Source organism: Echiichthys vipera (genome assembly GCF_963691815.1).
Source record: "Echiichthys vipera genome assembly, chromosome: 9".
NCBI classification, from domain to species: domain Eukaryota; kingdom Metazoa; phylum Chordata; class Actinopteri; order Perciformes; family Trachinidae; genus Echiichthys; species Echiichthys vipera.
The window spans coordinates 13,935,457-13,960,593 of record NC_139834.1 but is presented as its reverse complement, the minus strand read 5'-3'; the positions used below and the strand labels follow the sequence as shown (position 1 = coordinate 13,960,593).

At 41.3% G+C, this 25,137-nt stretch overlaps 2 protein-coding genes across 3 annotated transcripts in view; one reads left to right on the top strand and one right to left on the bottom strand.

Annotated features, from left to right (window-relative positions):
• Positions 1-17,820, top strand: part of nkain4 (sodium/potassium transporting ATPase interacting 4) — a 50,277-nt gene extending 32,457 nt beyond the window's left edge. For both annotated transcript variants that reach the window (XM_083920189.1, XM_083920190.1), the window contains exons 5-7: positions 7,309-7,369; positions 15,343-15,427; positions 16,371-17,820. In XM_083920189.1, the coding sequence (XP_083776315.1) occupies positions 7,309-7,369; positions 15,343-15,427; positions 16,371-16,380 (156 nt within the window). In that variant the 3' untranslated portion in view covers positions 16,381-17,820. The remainder of the gene's footprint in view (positions 1-7,308; positions 7,370-15,342; positions 15,428-16,370) is intronic.
• A 1,854-nt stretch (positions 17,821-19,674) lies between these two features.
• On the bottom strand, positions 19,675-23,414 carry birc7 (baculoviral IAP repeat containing 7; the record flags this gene model as incomplete). Its single annotated transcript, XM_083920272.1, has 7 exons — positions 19,675-19,874; positions 20,034-20,099; positions 20,836-21,045; positions 21,753-21,798; positions 21,945-22,026; positions 22,203-22,302; positions 22,874-23,414. The coding sequence occupies 7 exons, from the start codon at positions 23,412-23,414 to the stop codon at positions 19,675-19,677; spliced, it is 1,245 nt and encodes a 414-aa protein (XP_083776398.1).
• Positions 23,415-25,137: the final 1,723 nt, after the last annotated feature.

The window sequence follows — 25,137 nt, the reverse complement described above, 5'->3', positions numbered from 1 at the left end:
ATTGGAAGCCAAAATAATAATTGAAAATACCGTTTTCTTAATCACCAAGCCCTTGTTCATGGTAGTGTGGGGGACGAATAAGGGCCCCTGGTTGATTACAGGGGTTTCCTCAGCAAGCCCGGCATGGGCTGACCCCTGTGATTACCGCTCAGGGCTGTGCTTGCCTCTAGGGTGGGGTGTGTGTGTTTTGTGGCTGTTCAGGTTCATTCAGTTCAGTGGCATGAAAACAGACTGGCCACTCCAGCCACCCCCTCACTCATCCAAAAGGTCAAGGTGCTCGCTTTGATAAGTCCATTAGTCCATGTGGTGTTTTCAGAGTCATGCTGAACAACCGTCACCACTGTGGGGAATATGTGTTCTTTTTTTATTTGTGTGTATGCTGCATGGGCAGCCAACTGGAGGGATCTTTGATCTGCTTCTATTTGAAGTGCAGTAATTTGTCCAGAATCAGGAAATGGCCATGCATTGTGTGGAATAATAATAGTAATAAGAAACTCTGCAATATGTCAGCGCTGACATATGCATTGTAACTGCTCTGTAAGTTTTACAGCATCTGCTTCAAAGGATTATAAAGATCCCAGGATTAAAAGACTGATGATGCAGTACTAGTGAGCAGTTATTAGGTCTGCTGGCTGCTGCCAGAAACGGGGAGGAGAAGAGAAAGACCCAAAGACCAGAGGAGGGAATTAGTCTCCAGTGGACCAGTGAATATTGTGTCAGGCTACTCTCAGCATATCGTAAAAACATGACTGCTTGCCATTATACTTCAAAGGCTGTCTCCGCCAAGATCTTTAATTGTTAATTTGTGTTGCAGGGAAATGGATTTTCCTCAGATTAATTTTACTCTAATATTTGGTCTTTTTAAACTTCTGAGAGTAGGCAAAAAGAAGAGATAGTAGAATCTGAAAGTGAAAAAAACTAACATTAAAGAAGTAAACCTTCTCTAGCGCCATGTTTGCTTTTCTTTTTTCTTGTTGAGTGTGTTCTTATTTTTATTTATCTGCCTCTTTCACATTCTTTGCATTTGTTTCTTGGTCCAGAGAGCCCCATTTTCTCCCCTTCACTCAGACCTCACCTAAAATCTTGTGAATGGGACTGCAAGTGACAAACAAGCAGTGTTTTCTTTCTTCATACAGCTTTTCTTTCTGCACGGTTGGCCTCTTGTGTCGATGTGCTGTGTTTTTTGACATCAGCATGCTGTTATTTGCAGTTATTTGATGTGGAAGATGCAAATCAGTACAGCCCCATTTAGTCCAAGGTAAGCTGTATAGATATATGTGCGGGGAGGGGGCTGGTAGAAAAGAACAGGTGGATTTGGTCTCAGCAGTCCACATCTCATCATGTTTTGTCATTAAATATGCATCTGCCACACACAAACACACACATCTAATTTTCTGCAATGGCCCTGCGCTTCATTGCCAGCCAGAAAGTCCTATGTAATTAACCTACAACACATCTGCACCAGCCTTCGCTCCCTCTCTCTCCCACGTGATATGTTTTACATACAAATTCCTTTCATCATAGTACACTTGGTGAATTTTCTCCTGACACTGAGCCACAATCAATAGTGTGTTAATTAGCTTGTAGATAGAATCAGATGTCTGTCACGGCACACACATGTGGACAGACCAGTCAGCTGTGGAAAGGAGGCATCTGTGAATTTGAACTCAGAAAACAGAAAGATAAAGGGCTGCAACCAAAAAGGATTGTCCTTGTTGATTAATCTGTTAATTATTTTTTCGACACATTGATTAGTTGCCTGTAAAATGCCCATCAAAATGTCCCAGTTCACAATCTTCATATTTCTTGTTCTGTCCAACCAACCAGCAAAAAACGAAATGATTCAATTCTAGGAAGTAAAATGAAAAAAAAAGACAAATCAGCACGCAATCCACTTTGATTGAGACAGAAATATCTAAAAGTGTAAAAAGAATTGTCACAAAATGGTGTGCAGACATTCATGGTCCCCAGAGGATCAATTTAGGACCACCAAAGAAGTAGGAAGTCATCGTGTTTGCTTGTCTCTTTTTTTTAGTTATTCCACTCAGTCTGAACGGATCATGTTGTGCTGCTCATGATTTCCATGAGCAGCACAATGATGTAGAATCTAACCAGACTAAGGATGTAGCAGGTCCATATTGTCACCCATTCAGACACACATTTACAGAGGCTGCCATGCAAGGAGCCACCTGCTCATCAGGATCTCAACTAATCTTATCATTCAGTCACATATTTATACAGTGATGGCGCAGCTTTCAGGAGCAATTTGGGGTTCAGTGTCTTGCCCAAGGACACTTCGACATGCGGACTGGAGGAGCTGGGGATTGAACTGCTGATCTTCTGATTAGTTGATGTCCATTATAAAAATTGTTGATGCATTTTTTAACAATCAACCATTCAATGAATCCACTTATTGTTCGGGACTATATAGATTTTAAATGGTTAAACCAGATAGGGGCTATAGGATGTAATTGTATAGACCTTTGCAGTGAGCTAGACTCATAAATAATTTTCTGTTTTTAGAAATGGCTCAACAGACATCCAAATAATTGACGGTAAAGCGGATTTATTGAAGTTGTAAATAAGAAGAGTGCATGCTTCTAATCATGAAACAGGTTAATGTCTAGTAGACTGTTTATGAGTGAGTGTGCATTGTATCAAGTGGTCTTGTGTCTTTCTGGACTGGCACATTTAGAATACACCTGACCTTCATTAGCCTATGCAAATACAAGTAACCCTCCTTTCTAGCTCAGCAGCTGTCCTTCTTCTCATGCACATACACACATGAATGTCTGAGCCCTGAACTTCTTTTGGCCCTCATTATCTGAGAGGAGACACAAAGATAATGCTGAACTGATCACAAATACATCCTTTAGTTTCCTCTCCAACATAGTAAATAGTAAATGAGGGCCCACTGGAGGGCAACTTTGCTTTTGATGTTTTCCCACATCTGTTGGCTGAATTTTGTGCCGGGTTTTCTGCCTTCCTGCTTCCTTTTGTCAGTTGTTGAGAACACTGCTCACTGCTCAAAAACCTGCAGAGGAGACGGACGGAAGGGCGCCACTTACTCTTAGAGCAACAATAAAACAAGGGCACATAGAAAGGTGGAGAGGAAAGATAACAGGAGATTTGTAGATTGTGGAGTGACAGTGATGGGGAGTGACTAATAGTGACTAACTTAAAAAAAAGAGTGCAGAGTGCAAGGGAAAAAAACATGATTGGCAGCTAAATTAGTTGGCTTTAGTTTGGCACGTCCTCACAGGCAGCCTCAGAGGACATGTGGGGGCTTTATGAGCTTAATTAATTTGACATCAATCTCTAAAATGATCCCTGAACTCCAGAAGTGACAGTGGGAGAAGAAAGCTTGGGACTGTGTGTGTGTGTGTGTGTGTGTGTGTGTGTGTGTGTGTGTGTGTGTGTGTGTGTGTGTGTGTGTGTGTGTGTGTGTGTGTGTGTGTGTGTGTCTGGCTGGGAAGCAATATATGAGCAGGATTATTTAATATTGTAAGGATATATAAGTGGTATTGTCACTTGTTATTGAGGGCACTGACATATATAGGCTAAGGACAGCACTGCCTCCAGCAAAAAACCACCAAGTGTTCACTTCTGATCTTATTACCTCTATGTACATCACACTAAATGTACCGAAGATGTAGAAAAGAAAACTGGGAGACACATGAGCGGAGATATTGAAGTCCATCTCCATACAGCGTCCAGACTTTCTTGCTGTCAGCAGTTATCAGTCGAGGAGTGAGAAATGGTGCCGATTTCCCATTACTGAACAATGGCAGATTCAGTTCCACGGTCTGATTAAAGATATTACATTTCATAACATTTCTGGGGTTTTATCGTCGAGGTGATAGTGCGCCTTTAGATTTAAAACTGACTTCATATCGTTTATTTTATCCCCACCTTAACATCTTTCTGGTTTCCCTGACTAAATTTCTTTGATGAAAACATCGGTAAGAAGCACAGACTGTATTGGATGTCACAGCTCCACCCTCCCCCACCATATAAAAATGAAGCCAAAATATCCTGCATACGGGCTCCTCCATGTTGTAATTTTGCAACTAAAGTCTGAACAGTAGGGATCGAGCGGTAAAGTCACATCAGCGTAGTGACGTGCGCCTGTCCAACCAAACACGGGTTGATCACGGCTGTCAATGATGTTTCACCCTGTTTTTATAGCATCAAATAACTAATTAAAACCACACGTACAAAAAAAACAAACACTTGAACAAATTTTTTTCCAAATAAGTCAACACCAAGTTCGAAAGAGAGGCCGAGAGAGATCCGGAGATAGTCTCAGAGTTTCTCTGTCATACATGCAGCAAACAACTGGAGAATCTCCGTCTCAGACGCATTCCCACTTACTGGAAATACCCTGTTTGGTTTGAGGGAGTGGGGGGCTCCTGGGTAGAATGTGTAGGAGGTAGGACGTGATGATGACATGGAGCCAGCCCTTTTTTTCACATTTCTTTATTGAATTTGCAGATTGTCAAATAAGAAAAAAAGTGAAACAGTTGTACAGTGTGTCAATACATCTGTCTTGAAGTAAGGAAACAGGGACAAAAACAAAAACCCCAACATAAATCCCACTATCCCTCCCAAAAAAACCCATGTCAGACGTGGTCACGGTAACCAACTAATTAATTGAACAACATATAACATAAGTAGATGCATAAGGTACAATGAAACCAAATAGAGTGAAATCCATCACTAATGGCAAAATTAATAAACTAATTTAAAGAGAAAAAAAAGTAAAAGGGGGGGGGGGGTGTCTCTCCTTCCAAGTATTAGGAAGTGTCCTCAGCATCATCAGGAATAACAGTAAGACTATTACTAATAAATGCCAGCAGTGTGTCCCAAGTTAGAAATTGTAAAATTTCACGTATCCAACTGTTATGAGTCTGTGGAGAAACATGTTTCCATTTAAGGAGACAAGGGTGGTAAAGGCCACGTCACGTTGCGTAGTAATGGGCAGATTTTTAGATGGAGGAAGCCCAAAAAGAGCAGTCAGGGAATTTGGTTCTTAATTTGTTTCCGGTTAGAAATTGTCATTGCAGTCTCTGTGTAAATCACCCTTCTTCTTTGTTTTCTTTGTTTGTTTTGCTCATCTGTCTGCCGACGATATAAACATCATCAACAAGCCTCTCGCTCCATGGGTGGACACACCGGAGAATAATTGGCTGTATTCACACATGAGCCCACTCGGACATTACCCAGTCTTGGTACTAGTGTACTCTGTTTGATGCCCGGTCTGACTGAACTGAACATTTTCGTTCTCACATACAGCCTTGCAGAGTAACGTCCAGATAATTTCAGGTTTGTAGTGCGTGTGTGAAAGGGGCTTATGCTACACAACATGCTCTCAGTCTTGAGCGTCCTCTGCTGTGACATATTGGCTGTAATATGTTTAACTCAATCCAAGAGCCCAACAGTGATCAGAGTCCTTTGTGAAAATTAACAAACCTGCACTCATGCATAGATATTAACTTAAATGAGCACACACTTGGCGCTCACTTTTACAGGAAACACACACAGAGGTACAATGCAGCTGAAAACAGGGTGTGCCCCCTGCTGTTAACACCATCTTGTGTTTGACACTGGCTTTATACATATGCTAATTCACCTCCATTTCACCGCCAATGTAATGGATGGGGTGAGACCATCAATTAGGTACTAGAGAGGAAAAACATTGTGAGAGAGAAGCTATGTGCATCTTATCTACTCCACACAGAGACAGAGCCATTCCCTTTTCTACTAGACACCACACCTGCGTTTCAATCATAAATAAAACATTTAATCTACATCTGGAAGAACTTCAATAAAGGATAAATATATTGTACGCATGAAAAACAGGTATAAACTCCAAATGGTAGAGATGGAAGACCTGCAAACTGCACTCCATCTTTGTTCCTCTTATAATTATACAGACCGAGTTAAGTTATAGGTTGAGTGAATGTCATATAAATAGCAACCATCACAGACAGTCAATCCCCCCTTGGGTTTTGTGTTTGTGTACCCAGTGTGCGAGGAGGGCAGTGTGCCCGACGCTGCTTTAATTGGCATGGCAGAATGCCAAATGATGGATGGATGGCTGGGTGGACAGAGCCTGTCTCTCACTGTGTCTGTCTCTGAGTCGACGACAGCCATCTGCCAGTTCCACAGGCTATTCTCAAGTACTGTTTGCCCACACGTGCGTCGGTGTGTAGTCACTTTGTGCGCTCACTTTGTTGCTTTCTGGTGTGTTTGTGCATATAAGCTTCTACTGTATGTACACTCTAGAAGTATTGCCAACTCTGATATTACAGTAAAGCAGAGCAGACTGTGAACACCTCACTGATATATTATCACCTTTTCAGTTGGCAAACTTTTTTAGCAAACAGTTGTATATTAACACAATCAATATCCTTGTTTCTGTACTCCACATGCATGTGTAGTTCTATTTACTCTACTTTAAGCTCTGTTTTGGGGTTCCACCAACTCCTGAGGGAAATATCTGTTTTTTTAGCAGCTAAATGCTCCATGATGTTCACCTTACTTTGTGTCTGCTGTTTGGTGCTGGGCAGGTAGCATAGAGAAGGTGAGGGTTTTGCTCAATAAGCTGAGTCCTGTGGACAGAAATGGCAACCAAAACAATGAGCTGAAAATTGCGATCAAGCTCTGCAGAGCTGAAAGGAACTGCGGGGTTGGGTGATTATTCTCCGCGTGTCCGTCACTACACTGTTTTATGGCTGCAACTAAGTATGATTTTTTAATTCTTAATTCATTTTAATATTTTTGTTGATGATTTAAGAAAACTTTTTATATCAACCCCCTCCCCCCATTAAATCCTGAATTCAAATCTATACAAATGATCATTTTGTGGGTGAAGTAAGTTTAGAAAAATATGTCCATCAAAATTTTGCTTTTCACTTCCCATCACAATGTCATAAAACAGAGAAAAGCAGCAAATTTCAGAAGCTGGAGTTTCAAAACTGGAACATTTTTAAAGTTTTTGGCTTGATAGTTGCCTGTGAGAAATGTCTGAAATATATGATTGTTAAAATTAATTGCACTTAATTTTCTTTCAAACAACCAATGAATCATTTCAGCTCAAGTGTTGTGCACAGTGTGTCATTTTTTCTCCTGAGGATGCAGAACCACCATCTCTTAAAGTTGAGGCCGCAACCCCACAGAGCTCGCTCTTTTCCAGATGTTCTGTGTTATCTTTATGTCCATCAAAGCAAACACACAGCTGTTTATCAGCTACATGCTGCCAGCTCTGTGGAGTCTAACCTCTTTTGTTTGCTTATATGTTCACAGCTCCTGGGCTTCGTCTACGCCTGTTATGTTGTCAGCGCTATCACTGAGGAGGAGGACAGCTGTGAGTCGTTTAACCTCACCCTTACACACACACACACACACACACACACACACACACACACACACACACACACACACACACACACAATCATTTTTGAATCAGATCATTACAAGAGTTAATGAATCACACTCGGACCCAGTCACAAATGAGATGGAAAACACCCAAGTTCTGGGGAACAGGGCTATATCTTTCTTCAACTCCCTCTCCAAGCCCACACTGTTACTGCTGCAGCTCTCCCCTGTCACCCTCCTCTCTCCTCCCCCACACCAGCTGGGCCCTCTCTCTCTTTCCCTCCCTCTAGAAGGAGCCATGTGTTCCGTCTCCACACCTCCTTCAGCCCATTCTTTCCTTTCTCTTTCACGTGTTCACTCGTCGCCTCATCTCCCTTCTACGTCAGCCTGTGTGGTCCTTGCTGTTGTTGTAAACCTTGTTTAATGTACTCTGGTTTTCACTTTTTCTCACTTTCTTCTCTCCATGTGCTCCCTTGTTTGTCGCTCCAGCTGTCTGTTGCCTGGCCAGGGTGGGTGTTTTTTATACCGCAGGATTGCACCTCCCCCCACTCTCTTATTCACAAACACCTTCCCTCCTCGTGCATCTCTCTTGCAGCTAGTCGAACATGTGCATCCTTCCTCTGAAGTGGCTCAGTATGGCAGTGTCTCCTGGCTGTGTTGGTCTTTGTTAAACCTTTGAAGGTCCCATATTGTAACAAGTGAGATTCCCATGAATTATTTGATAATAAAGCAGGTGGAGGTGCTATATAAATACTGTGAAAATATCAAAACGCTCAATCCACAGAGAAAAGCACAGTGAATTCGGAAACTGTGCCTTTAATCGAGCTGTCAAGACTTCAGTACAGTTGTTGTCACAACTATACTATATATAAGTGCTGTTATGGTCATTCCCCGCCTGCAAAGATGTTGCAGAAAGGCAAAGTGTGCAAATGCGGAAGACCTGGAAGCGCTGACCAGTCAGAGCAAACTGGGCTTTTTCACAAGAGGCCCTTAAAGAGACAGGCGCTAAAGTGGAGCATTTCAGAAAGAGGGTGAACACAGGTATATTCGGACGGAAAGTATGAGAAAAATAAACACCGGCAACAGCCCTGGACAGGCTTCCATGTGTTGCCCCCCCTTCCCATTCTCGTGAATGCGATATCTCAGTAACAACTTGAGGGAATGTCTTTACATTTGGCACAAATATCCACTTTGACTCAAGGATGAACTGTTTAGATTTTGGAGGTCAAAGGTCACTGTGACCTCTCAAAATGTGTTTGACACAAAAAAGTGATGACATTTTATCCATATGGTCAAAGTTCAACCTCACTGTGACATCATAATGTTTGTGTCAATCATTCAACGCCATAACTGATGCAGATATGTTCTAGTAGAAACCCAAAATACAAGTATGAACCTGAAAATGAGCTTTAACATAGAGTCAGATGGGGGGCGAGAGTTGACTCACATTCTTTTTCCTGTCGTGCATACAGCACACAGAGAGGGAGAAAAGGGTGTGGGGAAAGACAACAGGGAATCGTGAAATTAGTCATAAGAGAAGGAGGAGAAACCAGAGAAGGACACAGCTGCTGTGACCTCATTGGCAGCAGGTCAGAGGTCCTGCTGGAGGTTAGCCAATCAGAGGGCAGGAAACATTTGATCTAAGGGTTAGTGGCTGTCGTAAATATCTGATTAGCACCGCAGTAACTCTCCAGGCCGCATAGCGATGTCCACATGTATGAGAATTGCCTTTACATATTTTCCCTTCTAAATTTAAGTCAGTGCTTAAAAACCAAATGGCTGACTGTATTCTGTGATGATAAGCAAAGATTAAATGGATTTTTTCCGGCACATTTTCATACATACTGTATGTGCTTGTTAGAATACTAATTATGAAGTATCTTGAGCCTGGCTATAATTATGTCAATCCCTTTTGTAAGACACAAACTCTAATTTGATTTGAACACAGTGTAATGCACAAAGCACTACATGCACTAATTGCATCTTAAACAGCAGACTCTTGTAATTTGGAGGACTTGTGGTGTGGTTTCTGTGTGTGTTCCTGTAGACGAGGGGTATAGGAGTCCAGGCAGTTCTTTGGTGGTCACATACCAGAGATTCACTGGCTTTGAGCGGTTAGCATCACCACCCCCAGCTCTGGGCAGTACCACTTAATCACCAGTCACCCCTAAGTAATCCCTAGAGGGCAATACCATGACTGTCGAGTCAACTGAAATAGAAAAAAAAAAAAAAAACTTTCCCCGCCAATTGCTTTTTCTTTTGTTTTTTGTGACATTTGAACATTGTTCATCCCGTCTGACACAGATTGTGTTTGTTTAAACTTATAACAGTCATCCACACTCAAACAGAGATGAAAATAACAACATAGCAATAACAAAAGGTTGGTTAAAAAAACCTGGGGTGAAAACACAAAATGGTGGGATTTTTATTGGTTTTAATTATCTGGCAAGTCTTCTCTCATCCAGGCAGGGCTGGAGTTAAAAGCTACTACATCCCTTCCAACTGCTAGCTCTTTGTTATTCTAATCAGCCCTTTGCCTGCACACATTCACACAAATATGTTCATGCAGACACAGGTGTGCAGACACACACAAACACACACCGTGGTTGCAACACAGAAACCGGCTCTCATTTTGCCTTCTCATTTGATGTGTAGATTAAAGCAAGTTTCTGCGTCAAGCTCCCTGGCTGCCTCAGCACCTCTCCTCCTACTCAGAACTTTTCCTTCTCTTTGCTTCTCCCTCTCTTCCTTTTCTCGGTTTCTTCACAGTTAGATGGAATAATCATGTATGAGAATCCAATTTCAGTGTGTTTAAGAAATCTTTGCTCTCTCCCTCTCTCCTTTCTGTCCCTTTTCCCATCTCTGCCTTTCGAGCTTTAATGAGGTGTGCTTGTAAAAAGTTAGAGGTCTCTGGTCCCTCGTTTTATCAGCCTCATTAAGCGCCTTGCTGGTCAATAACTCCCACAGTTGATTGCACCTCACCAAGAGAAGAAAGGTAGGGAAAATACTCAGGAGGCACAGAAAGACAGAAGGGAAGAAGAGGAGTATGGAGGGGAGCAGACAGAAGTATTTGTGAGGAGCAAGCCGATGAGGGGAAAGGGAGACGGGGCAATATGCAGGAACAAACAACATGAGACAAGATGAGCTTTTCACCAGTAAGGAGATAAGACAAGAATTCCTCTCATGCCGAGCACTCTCTCACTCTCCAGGGAGACGGGTGAGTTAGATTTGAGTGCTCAGGCTTGCGTAAAGAATAGCGGAATTAAACACACACCCTTGGCGCGCACACACACACACACACACACAAACACACACACACATACTCACAAGAAGCCAAGAAGACACAAAGGACAGAATAACAAGCATCATATACCATCATTTTAGGATTTGACATGGCTTTCAGGCTTTGTTACCCTGTGATGCGATGTCCTTTCTCCCTCTGTCGCTTCATAAGTGCATATGTGTATTTACACTCACACCTATAGGCCGCATGTGTGCGTGGCTGACTAAGTGTTGGCTTGTGGGTGTTTGTGTGTATTTGTGTGTGTGAATTTGTTACAGAGTTATCGGTGGTAAGCAGACACACCGCCAGAATGAGTGGTGGGGAAAATCCTCTTTGTAAAGTAGGTCATGGAGTTAGAGGCCTAGCGCTGGGATAAGCTCGCTTTAGCATGTCTGCTAATTATGCTGCCGCCCTCTGTGCTGAGTCACATCCCCAGAAAATCCTCCACAGCAGACACAGACACTGGAGGGATGCACGGAGAGCATATAGGTAGAAGTGTGTCCTCAAGTTGTAAAAAGAGTTAAAAAGGTCACAACATATAAAAAGGAATTCTCACCACGTTTTGAATGTTATCACCTTAAAGGGTTATTTTAATACATCAAACAAGTAGAAGTAGGAAGATAAAGATAATGAATGATGGCTGAATTCCATTTAGCTGCTTCCGTGTTCTGCAAGGTAAAATTATTGTTTTTGTTGGTGTCTGGTGGATTTGAAGAGAGCACAGATAACGGCTTTCATTCCCCGTTGGAAAGGGCCGTCTTAACAACAAGAGAAATACAAATACAGCGTACGCTTAATACAGCGTACACTTAAAGGTGATATTGTTTTTCTAGGTGGCTAAAATAAATGTTGATGCTGCCCCCATCCACGGCAGTAGATTACTTTCCTTCCGTGCTGGTACTCCTGCCTGCTTCTCCAACTTGCGAGCATACCAACTGCCATCTACTGTAGGTAATGCAACCCCACTTCAAAAAATCAGAACTATCCCTGTGAGTTGTTTGGATAGTGGGTATTGTGACTGGGTCAGTGCAGATATGTTTTAGAATCGGAAGTGTGCTGGACATTGTGACAAATGGCCGTTGCATTGACCAAGGCACAAACAAAAGGCCTTTAACACAAACCCCCAATGCACAAAAACAAAAATACATATTATTATATATATATATATTATTATATATATTTGTATTTTTTCATAATCAATATTTTTTTCATAATCAAGATGATCTCCTGGTCTATCTTTCAATGGAACCTTTCTCCTCTCTGCATGGATGATTAACTTTGAAAACACTCTCCATCAAACCGACCTAAAGTTTTCATATGCAAGATAACAAAGCATAAAGCATAAGTGTGTGAGAGAGAGTGAGAGAGAGATAGTGAGAGAGAGAGTGTGTGAGAGAGATTGTGTGAGAGAGAGAGAGAGAGAGAGAGAGAGAGAGAGAGAGAGAGTGAGAGTGAGAGTGAGAGAGAGAGAGAGAGAGAGAGAGAGAGAGAGAGAGAGAGAGAGAGAGAGAGAGAGAGCTGGGTCTTGTAACTCACCTCTTCCAGCGTTACAGACAAGCTGAAATCTTGAACTGTCTGCGCTTTATCTCTGTCTCTCATTGTTTCTCATTGTTTTTCTCTCTTGATCTTCCTCACCCTCGGCTCTTTTATTCTTACCAAGCCTGTTTTCCCCTCCTGGTCTTTTCCCCTTTATCTCTGTGCCTGTGTTTCATTTCACAGTCAGCTCACCAGCCCTACACACACACACACACACACACACACACACACACACACACACACACACACACACACACACACACACGCACACACATGCACATGCACACACGTTAGGAGCTGTAACAGTATACTGTCAGTTTCTCACCTGGTTCAGTACAGAAACTTCTATTTCAACCAGTTTCCACTTGAACTGAGACATAATCGTCTTACATTACTCCCTGCTTGTTAAGATGCACCATATAGATGCCTTAAGTATTGACCTACATACCTTGCATGGGTCCGCACAAGTGAAATCAGCTGGCTTCCCTTTGCCTGGTAGAAACTGAGCTTGCAAGATCATATGCGCTGTTCAGCTGTTTTCAAGACTACTATCCGCAGAAGAGGGGACACAATCAAATTACACTGGTGTTTAGTGATCATTTTAAAAGAAAGTTTGCCATCCACACGGAAATGACTAAACATTACAAGAGTTTGATTGAGAATGAACGGGCCATTGAACTTGCAGCTTTCCACCATTTCATTTAAACAGATTTTGTTTTTGTTTGCTGTTTACAGAGCAAGCATAAAGAACAGATTGCCTCAGCAAGTATCAAATATTCCCCAAAGGTGAAGCACGTTACAATGAGATATGGAGGTGTTCTCAAAAGGCTCAGTTTTGCCCGTTGAAAACATACATTTAGAAATTCAAGGTTCTGTAAGTATAATAAGTACTGGGAAAAAGGCAATTAACAGGCTGACATGCACTTTAAAGCATGTAGGAGGGATGGAACACAGGTTGGTGCAAGGTGCAACAACTGATGTTTTGACAGGATGTCTTCATTAGAGTAAGAGCAGGTAGTGGAACTTAGGGGCATCTGTTGGGGTTCAGATTTTGAGCTTTAAAGGCAGGGACACACCAAGCTGTCTTCAAATATCTAGTGATGACCACGTGCAAAATGAACTATTTGGTCCACAGGCCAAACGGCTAGTCAATGTTTAAATTTTACCAGCCACTCAAGCAAATCCACTAACTAGCAAAACTACACACCTGTAAAGTTGCATAACTAAAATCTGTCCACAGACAGACCTCAAAACCGCCTCTGTGTTAGGTCTCACTAAATAGGTGTCTCCAGGACCACGTTTTCCCTGATGACACAGACTCACAAGGTGAAAACAATCTCACAGCCTCTTGGCTTTAGCTGTCTGTCTCTTCTCTGAACTGCCAATCAGAGTGATTTCTCTCACCGTCACACTTTGCTAGGTCAACTGCTGATTCACCACGCTGAATCAACTGATAAAATAGATGCCCAACTTCCACCGATGGCTGACTGTCAGCTTGGCGTGTCCCTGCGTTAAGATGGTGTATACGCTGTGATCTCCAATGCTAATCATGAAATTATTAAATTGCTCTCCTGTGAATGTTGCACAAGACCCATTTTGATTTTCAAGGTACCCTGTCATGAACTGAACATTTGACCTGTTTGTGGTGATCAGGACACATTTGAATTTGTTCTCTGGAAACCAATCCATCCAATAGTTGTCATGATACTTTACTCTGAGCCAAGATGTTAAAATTGACAGACTGACAAACACACACACCCGCCCCTTCCTAGAGCTCCTGGTCTGTCTAAAAATGGCAACCATCATTATAATCTAACTCTATTCCTCAGCACAGTTTATCGTGGCAGGGAATGGGTCCCCACCTGCTTGTGATGAGAAAATCCTTGGTACAGTAAAGAGCAGGGAAAGCAGGTCTTTGTATGTGTGTTTGTCTGTGTGGGTGGGTGGGGTGTGTATGTGGCGTACAAATGAAACAGAGAATCCCAGGAAACCAAGGCAGGGTCAAAGGAAAGGGACAGCACACCCTGTGGCTCTCTGCACTCATCCTGCGTACCTATCAGTATTCAGCAGACCACCCTTGCCTGCTCTTATCAGGATGGAACTGATTTGGCCTTACAGTGGTTTCCATGGCTGGCCTGCATCTGTTTTTCCCCTACAGCTGTTGGTTCCCAGAAACAGATCTGCCCTTTTTGGGGGGGGGGGTTATCCTGTTGAACTAGATATTTGTTTGGTGTCATTTCCACTGAATCAGGTTCGATCTCAGATTCTCCTTTTCCTCCCCCCGTGGTGTTTACATGCTGGCCTCTTTCTCATACACTCTTCCAACTTAATCTCTTTGCCCCCCCCCCCCCGACAGACCGACAACCGTGATGTGCCCAGTCTCCCCCGCTCTTTCTCCCATCTCCCCCTTTGTGTCCCCTCTGGAGCCGCAAGCATTTTCCCTTCATCTCAAAAACATCATCCTGACATCAAAACACACAGCACTTTGGTTACCAGCATATCCCCCTCTCTTTGTCGCCTAGAGTCTGAACTCTTCAGTGAGAAAATAAACAGAAGGGCTCGAGCATGCGGTTGGTGGCTGAAGGTCACCTCTGTTTCTGAGAGATAATAAGGCTTTCTGACAGCTGGCCAGCCCTCACCTGTTCTGGGCAGACACACAGATAAAAAAAAAAGAGTTAAAAAACCCCTTCCACTCAAAAATGTGTTTGTCTTTAGTTTATGTCCTCTGAAATGTCTGATAATAAATATACTGACTTGTTTCTGTGCAAATTTTGGGGGAAGGCCAGATCCAGAATTTTCTCAGTGAGGGTGAAAGAGTAGATGTGCTCCTGGACCGTTTTTTTTTTTTACTTTCTTTGTGGGATTACCCTGTTAAACAAAATATGAATTATAGCAGAGCAGTTTCTACATACTTTAAAACATGTCTGGAGTGGGACTGTTTTTATTTTTAGGGTTGATTTTTATTTGTTAAAACGAAAAAAGACTGTCTCTATTGTGTCTTCAGTTTCCATTCCATTCCTCATTCAGCTGTGTTTTATCATTCTTTTAATCATGTATGTCTTTTGATTTTCTTCAGTGTCTTGTTCTGTTACTGTCTGTCTTTTGATTTACTCCATATTTTATGTTTAATCCTTTGTTTTCAGTTGATTTCATTGGTGGATTTGACCCATTCCCACTCTACCATGTCAATGAGAAACCATCTCATCTCCTCTTAAAGCCCATGTACCTGTAAGTATGAATGGGTCATGCCACCATAGGTCTCTGTGCATTTTAATTGAGATCGTAAGAGCAGGTGCATGTGAATATTCATATTATCTGTTGCATTTCGTGGTCACTTACAATTTACAGAACAAGTAGTCTCACCTCAAGGCAGAGTTACCTGTTCCAGGGCCTTTTTTTAGTATTTGATCAGGATTCAGGCGGTTATAAAACAAAACAGACATGTAGTGATTGTGCAGACGATTCCTTGCTCAATACCGAGAGCTTTGAGTCATGTCTGGGGAGTAAATGTCTTTCTGAAACATGCCACATCCTGTCATAGCTGTAGGGAATACAAAAGCCTTTCATGACACTGTTCAGTGTATGTAGTACACAAGTGTCACCACGCCGCAGGCACTTACTGATAGAAGCACATAGACCCTCACAAGACCCTCACAAATCTGTCAAGAATTGTATTAATCAATTAAGTTGTGCAGAGAACTTAATAACAATAAGTCTGAGAAGGCATGTAATAATTCTCTGCCAACATGAGATGAATATTTTATTAGCTTCTTGACAGTTTAATCAGCTCCGTCTCTAATGGGAGGAAGTTTTCGTCTCCTCCAATCTACCGGGAGTTATATCCAGGAGAGATTCATCCAGAGAAGTGTATGCATGTGTGTCTTTCTGACTTCGGCCACATTCAAGACACATTTCTAGAATAAAACCCAGTTAATTGGGGAGTGGTTAGGGTTAGGGTAAGTCTCCAGGAAATGAATGTAAGTCTATGCCATTTTCAGTGACAGACGTGTGTGTGTGTGTGTGTGTGTGTGTGTGTGTGTGTGTGTGTGTGTGTGTGTGTGTGTGCGTGCGCGCGCGTGTGTGCGTGTGCGTGTGTGTGTGTGTGTGTGTGCGCGTGCGTTGCCTAACAAACGCTAACTCTCTCCTCTTCCCATGTTTTTGTCCTCTGCAGGTCTACGTAAATAAGAGCGCGTCCAGCTGGGAGGCGACCCAGCAAATTCCCACGGAGACGAAATGGCTGTCGTGACACAAACACCCCAGTTCACTTGGGCACGCCAGACATTCCTCCCCTTCTTGATTTCGGTCTTTTAAACATGTCATTTCCTGCTGTACTGACCAAAAACGCCAACCCTTCTCAGTAAGGTTCCATTGTTTTCCAGGGAGGGATGATGGGTTCCGGGAAAAGGGGTATTACAGTGCAACAAAGCCTCATATTGTGTGTTTAGGAACGTTTCAATAATTTTCTCGGTATTGAGTTCTCTGCTGAGGTCCCGTTGCTGTGACCTGCTCATAATGGTCTAATACTCCTCAAGACTGTATAGAACATGTACAGAATATAAGAACATTATGTTTGTAATCATGGACTGCCCAGCATTCCCAGTCTGTGGTACTGTGTCTTAGAGGACTCAGTGATTTAGCATGTTATTGCTGGTTTGGCTTAGATCTTGGCTGGAGGGCTGAATTACAGTGGAGCCCGTGGATTGAGCTATTGTGTGCTGCCTGTTTACTTTAGACCAGGATCCGTGTGCATAAATACACAAGAACAGCAGGAAAAGGGAGGGGAGGGAACAAAAGCACCAAACCTACAGGGGCATCTGTCAAAAATAGAAAATGTAAATAATGAAACATAAGGGGGGGCTGGATTTAGAGCTTGAAACTTGAACTATCAAGAATGCAGGAAAAAAACGGTTGTAAACTGTGGAAGAGGTGTTCAAACACGAAACAGCATGTAAATCTAATTTTTATTTTTGGAGTCTTATTGTTGTGACTATTTTCACCAACAGCCAAGTCAGTATTTCTGAAGTGTCGGTGTTAGACGACTTGCTGAAAGCTTTGTTTTCACTTCACTTCTTCCCTAACCACTGACACACCGGGCTGCTGACAAGGGTGATCATTACACACACTCAAGCAGAGGTTACACAGCATATTTTTAACTTCCAAGATAGCGATAGAAATAGTTTTCCTATTCATATTGCATACAACAGATTTGTATGGGTATGGTCTTCAGTGCAGACGTAGCGCAGACTATACCTGAGTAAACCACCTGTCAGTTCAACAGTGTAGATTCTCAATGGTGATAGTCTCAGTTGTGATTGTTTTATAGCATGTTTTTTACAGGGTTTGTATTGTATGTATGTGTATAACATATAAAGAAATGACAAAATAGAAAAACTGATGTCTTCAGCTGGCTGTATATGTGCTGGTTTAACAGTAACTGAAAGCTTCTGCTAAGTAATTTCTTACTATTTTATTCTGACCCAGCAACGTACCACATTTTTATTTAGGCAAGAACACACACGTTGGTCATCTCTTCTACTGAACAGTATAACTTTTCGTTAATGTCAGATCTTTCAGAACTAAAGTCAGAGCCCCTGTTGCCTTACCAGTTGTGTGAATCACTACTGCTCTCTGGTGTTCAAAGTGTTCATGTACAAGTTGCAAGGCTACTGAGTTTCTACTGAGTCCATAAATGTTTTTTTCTGCCTGCAGATAACTGTTAATCTTAAAATAGTATGTTTTTTGTTGGATAATTGTCATGTAGGATGAGGCAGCTCTTTGCCCTGATTGTTTCAGTGTAACAATTGGTTAGTGTTCCAATCACATTACAGCTTTCTGGAGTGCCCCTATCTTTCGGAGTTGGGAGGGTACTGTACATATGCACATGCATATATTAATGCGCCGGCCTAACGTGCAAAAAATACTGTCAGTACATTTAAATTCCTACAGAGAACATTTATCCCGGGACAACAAAGAAACAGCATAAATATTCACTGTTGCAGTGGTGTTTTTAATGCTCTCCGCGGAAATGGTAAAAATGCCAACGCACAGTGGACAGGCATTCGTTTGTGTTACTTTGTTAAACAGGCCGCACCTAGGTTACATCCCATAACAATTATGAACATGCCCACAGCCTCAAATTTTAGTCTTATGTAAAACATATCCCAAAGAAAAAAAGTAAATTCCTGCGCACACTTGTCACCTCTGCATTGATTTATTTAGAGCTGACATTTCAGTAACAAGGACCTTTATCAAGACATAAGACAACTTTTTCTATTATTTATTTCAGGGACCTAAATATACAGGAAAATGTAAATTTATACAGAAAAACCACCACCAAAAATTACAATATTTTAGAGTTCCCTCTCAATGTCTCAAATGAGGCTTTTTGGGGAGCTCACGTCTCCTCCAGGGAGCCGAGCTACTATGTATTTCCAATCCTGCACTCCTTTTCTTTCTTATTTAGGTCAAGATCATTTTTCACCCATAACATTTTAAGTATGCTATTTGTCTGATTACAATATTTCTTAGTGCTATGTTTGAAATTGTCTACTAAGCTATTTTTTGAGAATCAGAAGAGCCGTGAACAGAGAAGTTCATGCTGTTATCTGTCCTTTTTGTTATCAGCACCTAAAAATATCCTACTGCGTGTCAGATTCCTCTGTGATTTTTAATGTTTTTCACTGCCGTATAGACAAAAACGGTTAGAATTTTGAAAATCTTCTGACCACTTCTGCCAACTAATTTCAGAAAGATGAGAGTGATCCATTTTGATTTTTATTGGTCACCTCTCTATTGGCAAGATGCAATAATTTATATGTCTTGTCTATGTCTTTATGATTTAAAGTTTACACATCCCTGGTCGAGTAGCTGGTGTGTGGGTTAGTAAAAACACAAAGCACCTCATATTGTAACATAATCAGTATTAATAGTAATAGCTACTATGTCAAAATTAGTCTTCCTATAAGTGCAATACAGCCTCTTCCTAAACCCCAAGTGACTGGAATTAGTTTAAACCTGTTACGGTTGTGTGCGTATGTGCTAGTCTCCACTGAAAAAGAGTCCACCTGTTTGTGGATAATTCTTTTTCTTTGTATAGAAAGTGGAAAAGGTCTTTTTTTGTATCTCTCTCTTCTATTTTGTGTCCTGTGTTGCCTCAACCCCATGTGACCTGATTGTGTAATCCTATTTATCCAGAACTGTTCTTTGTGTTCATGTAAATAGGTGTTTGTTAATAAAAGAATGTGCTCTTTTAATGATATTGTGTCATTCAGTAGACGTGTTAAAAAAAATGTTGTGACTGACGAGCACACATATTGAACAGAATTAAAACGTTTATTATAGAAAAATATCTGTAAACTCTTGACAAGCAACCAGCAATAATCTTTATTTGTATCAGTACCAGGCAAAATAAGTAGAGAGGAAAACTCAAGGCCACTCGTGCAACACCCGTATAACAGTGGCTTCTCACTGCAGCCTCAGGACATGAAAGCACGAACGCTGCCTCTAATGACGGCTCTGCAGATGGGGCAGTGACGCAGGCTGGCGGCGCAATCACCGCACACGACCAAATGACCACAGGGAATGAAAACGATGGACACAAGTTTGTCCATACACACCTTACAGGTCCTCTCCTCCTGCAGCTGCCGCAGCAGCTCCTCTGGGCTTGGGTCCTTCACTGTTGGAGAAACAACAAACAGAAAACAATGTACAGCCATAGTGTTGTGTCTGCGGGATATAGCAATAATATATCAGCAAGTGTTACTGATTATGAAAAGTGTTTCAATCAGAAAAGTTGCTTTTTTCCCAGCATATCATATAGGTGTTGACCTCTGACCTTTCTCTCTGAAGGGTGTTTGTGTCCTCACATTTCCAGCACTGGAGCCCTGCCTTGTCTCTGGCTCTGAAGGTCACAAACATAAAGAAGGAAAAACAGTCAAACATGTTTTAAATTTAGATATCCCTTATCACATTGTTATTTGGGTTACTACTCATTTTGCTCACATCATTGCTCGTGTTTTTTTTTGTCACCAAAATGATTTGGCAGATTATATTTGAAGAGGTTACTGTGGAAAATAACAGTGATTCAGCATTTGATCACTGATTCCTCTAGTTCACTGTTACCAGTGGTGGAATTAGTATTCAGATCCTTTACTTGAGTAAAAGTATAAATACAACAATATTAAAATACTATAAGTTTGAGTCCTGGATTTAAAATGCTATGTAAAAGTATAAAAGTATCATTAAGTTATCATTTAGTATACTTTAGTATACTACATTGAGTATCAAACGTAAAAGTATTTCGAACTGCTTACAACTCATAGACAAGTCACACCACAAAAGGCACCAACAAATCAACTTTCTTGTAAAGGATCACAGGCCAAAATGTTGGGAAACCACTAGTTTAATCTTAAAAATGTATTGTATTTTATAAACTTATATGTGTTTAATGTAAAATATGAATTCTGAAAAGTAACCATCGCATGAACGTGGTTGAGTAAAAACTACAATATTTTCCTCTGTATTGCAGTGGAGCAGAATTATAGAGTAGCAGAAAATGGAATTACTCAAAGTACCACACAGATGTACTTAAGTACCATTGAGTAAATGTACTTGTACTTTCCACCACTGGCTGTTACCTCTGCTCTGCGGCCCCCTCTGTCTGTCCTCCTGCTCCGCCTGCAGTACGTCAGTGACCAGGTCAGATACAGAAGTGTAATGCTGACCTGTCAAAAGGTACTTGGTCTGGACCAGACTCTCCACCAGGCTGGCTTCAAAGCCCATCTGCAGCACAGTCTGCACCACAGGAGAAAGCATGGCAGAGGAAGCTCCTAGACCACCAACCGTATCTGGGGGATTAGAGGGGGAAAGAAGTGAGGAAGACAAGACCAGTGATCAACCACCGATATGGCAAAAAAAAAAACATCTACATATCCACTTGATGTTTTATTAATTAAGGAACTTTGATTTTATATGTGGGCAAATAACGGACAAATGTGCAGCTTACATTTGTTTGTCAATATATTAATATTTCAAACCACAGACCTCTTTTGTCAATCTGCTGTAATCAATTATAATTGTAACTTGTACACATTGTATGCATAGGCAACGAATGGTTTCCATAGCTCTCCCTAATACCTGCAATCCTATAGCAAACATTAGCTCAGGTAATTTTCAGTAGCCTCTCAAAGAAAAGTAATTCTTCCAACATTCAATTGAGATGTGAATAGTGCTGTGGTGTGATGTATATATATTGTGCAAGTGGTTTGTACTAGGTTGAGCTAAGGATAATTGAATCAACTGGTTGCAGCCCTTATTTTCTCCATTTGCACAACCTGCAATGCAACTCACAATGTTCGCTCCACCTTTCTCCTTTTGTGTTAACAAGCAAGTCCGGATGTTGACACTTTAAGTCTTTGCACTGCAGGATACAATTATTGACACCAAAGCAGGCTGCTATCTTGCTGTCCAGGTCTACCTGGTAGGAATACTGTAAATGTTCTGTCTTGGTACATACCCATCATTCCCTGCCTCGTTTCAATTCTATGTGACTCACCATTTCTGGATCCGATGTCTCTGCCTGTGGGGGTCTGTGATCCACCCTGAGAAAAGTACACATTTTTAATTTACAAGGAAAGTCATGACAGATTTAAATACAGCAATGAACAACTGTAATGTGTGATTTTAATGTATGCTCCTTGACAAACCAACTTTATTCTGAGCAGATAAGATGGATATAGGCTCTCACCACAGTGTCACCCAGATGGAAATGAGTATCCTGTATGTTGCTGATGTATTCCTGCCCTCTCGTCTGGATTAAAAACTCACATCTGAGAAATATAAAGATGCTGTTTTATAATCCGTTGAAGCATAAATTCAGAACACAAAACAAAAACGTGACACTGTATATACAGTCATTTGCCTATTTTCATGAAAAACTTGATAATGTTTCGTTTGCCAGTGCAAAAATAGGCAAATTGTGTCTTGTGATAAATCCTGCTGTTACCGTGGAAACCACTTGGCATGTTCCTGCCAAGGGTCGTCTCCTGGCTCCCAGTTCCTCAGCCCTCCATCACAGTAGAAGCATTTGACATTGTCACCGTGACCTGTCAGAATGAACAAGACAGCGGTGAGAAGAGTCTAATGACAGAAACTCTGTGAATCTTTACAGTTTAACAATTGAACACGTCTTTACACTCTTTTTTTCCTAAATGAAAAGACAAAATGTGGCTATATAGGTCAAGGCATACAAGTAATCAATATAATGTACAAATTAAAACCTGCATAAATGACAATAAAGGTGAATCAACCCATAGTCTCAACACAACTAACAATAGTAGCTTACTAAAAACATGGGGTCACTTTGTTTGATTGCATCATTTTGTGTTGATTTTCATTATAGTGTGTCCACACTCTGTGTACTGCCTGAAGCTGTGGAAACCCTACTTCTTTAGCAGCCCCAGCTTTGTCCAGGTTGTTCTGTCCACAACATCATGACTCAGCAGGACAATTGTACCATGAACTCTCTCACAAAGAGAGGTCAATCTAGCAGTGACTGGGTCAGTGCTGAATATTTCACTGAAATATACAAACGCACACTCAAATGTTGCTAAATATTAACACATTAAAGAAGGAGGATAAAAATGTGTTAAAGCTTCAAAGTGACACAATGAGCACCTGTGTAGAAAAATCCTGCTCTCGCAAGAACATCTGGCTGGACTGAGGCCTCGGTGGGCCAGTTGTGAAAAGTGGTGAGCCGGGAATCTTCCACCTCCATCTCTGGGTAGACCGCTTGTCCAGCTGTCCCCTGGTCATCCATAGTCATCCTCTGAAGTTGACTCAGCAGCTGGCCGTCCACAGAGTCAGAGGATCCAACTTGGAGAGGAATATTTCCCACAGCTTGACCCAGTATGAAACTGCAAGTGGGGAAATGCCTCTTGTGCTCGGCGACCGGGCTGTCCCCGTGTACCCAACATCTTAAAATCCCTCCACAACAGAAACATTGGACTTTATCCCCGGGGCCTAGAAAGAAGAAACCCGCCTTGGCCAGGTCTCCAGATGTAACAGGTGCATCTGCTGGCCAATTCTGAAAAGTTCGAAGTCTCTCCCCTTCTCTTCTCATCTGAGGCTCCTCGAGGATGTGCAGCATAGTACTCCTGTCATCCATCGTTCTGTGGTATGTAGGTTTTCCTTTCTCTTCTTGTCCTGTGCCAGTCATCCCTTTTGCGGTCCATAGTGGAGCGCGCACTGATGGTGAGTGCAGCACAGCAGCTGAAATAATATGATCGGCTGCGGAGCTACAGGAGACTGCTTTCCAGAAAAGCCACCAAATGCTAGAATGTATGCTCATTGATCCTTGAATGAATGAAAGCCTGAACATGCCATGTTGCTCCGCCTCTTAGGAAAAACCTTGTAAAGCATTTCATAATGCATTATTTCAGAAGAATTACCATGACCTAACAACTGATCTGACAATTAAAGGTATATTGCAGAGTTATTAAAAAATGTCATTACTCACATGAGGTTAATTTAAAGCATACAACTGAATGGCAAACACCTAGCTAACTCAAGAATACTGGGATTTCAACAAATACCCAAAGACTCTATCATATCCGTACAATCAGTCAGTGAATAAAAATTGAAATTCTGCACTACTGACTAAACTAACTAATGTTTAAACACCTTAACCATCGTAGGATGAATATGGGTATTTGTATTTGTGTGCTAAATATTTATTCATACATACACATACACATACAGGTACACATACACATACACATACACATACACATACACATACACATACACATACACATACACATACACATACACATAGCCTAATCATAAATACACACATATCATAACTACAGGGTGTCTCTTCCCTTTGCTCTTGAGTCTATAACATTCATAGTGAGGATGAAGGAGTTTACTAGTTAAAAACTTAGAATAATAATAATAATAATAATGTGTAAGGCTTTTTGAAGACTTAAATCATAACATGTTTAATACTCAGAGGTTTCATTGTTGGCTGAATCTTATATATACAGTATACAAGAATGACTCAAAAGCTAAGCTGCATATGGGAAAACGTTCTGCTCCTGTCTATATACTGCCAGTACTATGATTTTTTTTATAGCTATAAACAGTAGGATAATGGATTTGACCTTTGAAAAAGTTTAGGGGGTTGTGGGTGCATCGTTGCTGCCTCCTGGTGGTAAAAGATAATAATAACTATTATAATGTATTGCAGTTCTGCAGGCCAGAACCTAACTGGTTCAAGACTGGCTGAAATTGCCATGACATCAGTAATTATTCTGCATTATATTATATATGTTATACGTTTCAACCTGCTATGTAGCCTTCTTCATGCATGGCACTGAGAAACTTACACCCAGACTACACACAGTGAGATTTACAATACAAATCCTTTACTAAGTAACCTAGATTTCTATCCATAATTTTTCTGTCTATCTCATTGGATTCAGCTGCCACAAAGATGTGGATGCTTTACTATAAATAATGCCTAAGATATTAAACTTACAATGCTTGAGTTTACTGAGTCCATTTTCTCTCTTGTGTCATTTTTACATTCCAGTAAGTCTCACATGAGTGTGGTTAACTGTATCTGATAAGGGGCCCTTAAGAAAACCACTGAGTCTGCTGATCGCTCCCCTGGCAATAAATTTACACCCACAGAAATTGCACAAAATTGCACAAATGTCAGTAAAAGTAAGATGAAACTTTTTTCAAAAGTATCAATATTTATGACGTGTGTTAATCTGTTATATTTGTATGATCAGATAGTTTGATGATACGAGGACAAAGCTTTAAAACTATTATGCAAAAGTTGCTTGCGTTGGCAGTAGTCAGTTACAGTCCACTACCAGACCAGAGACAGGCTGTCTGTAACAACTTTGGGTTGTCTTATGCACTTTATATAT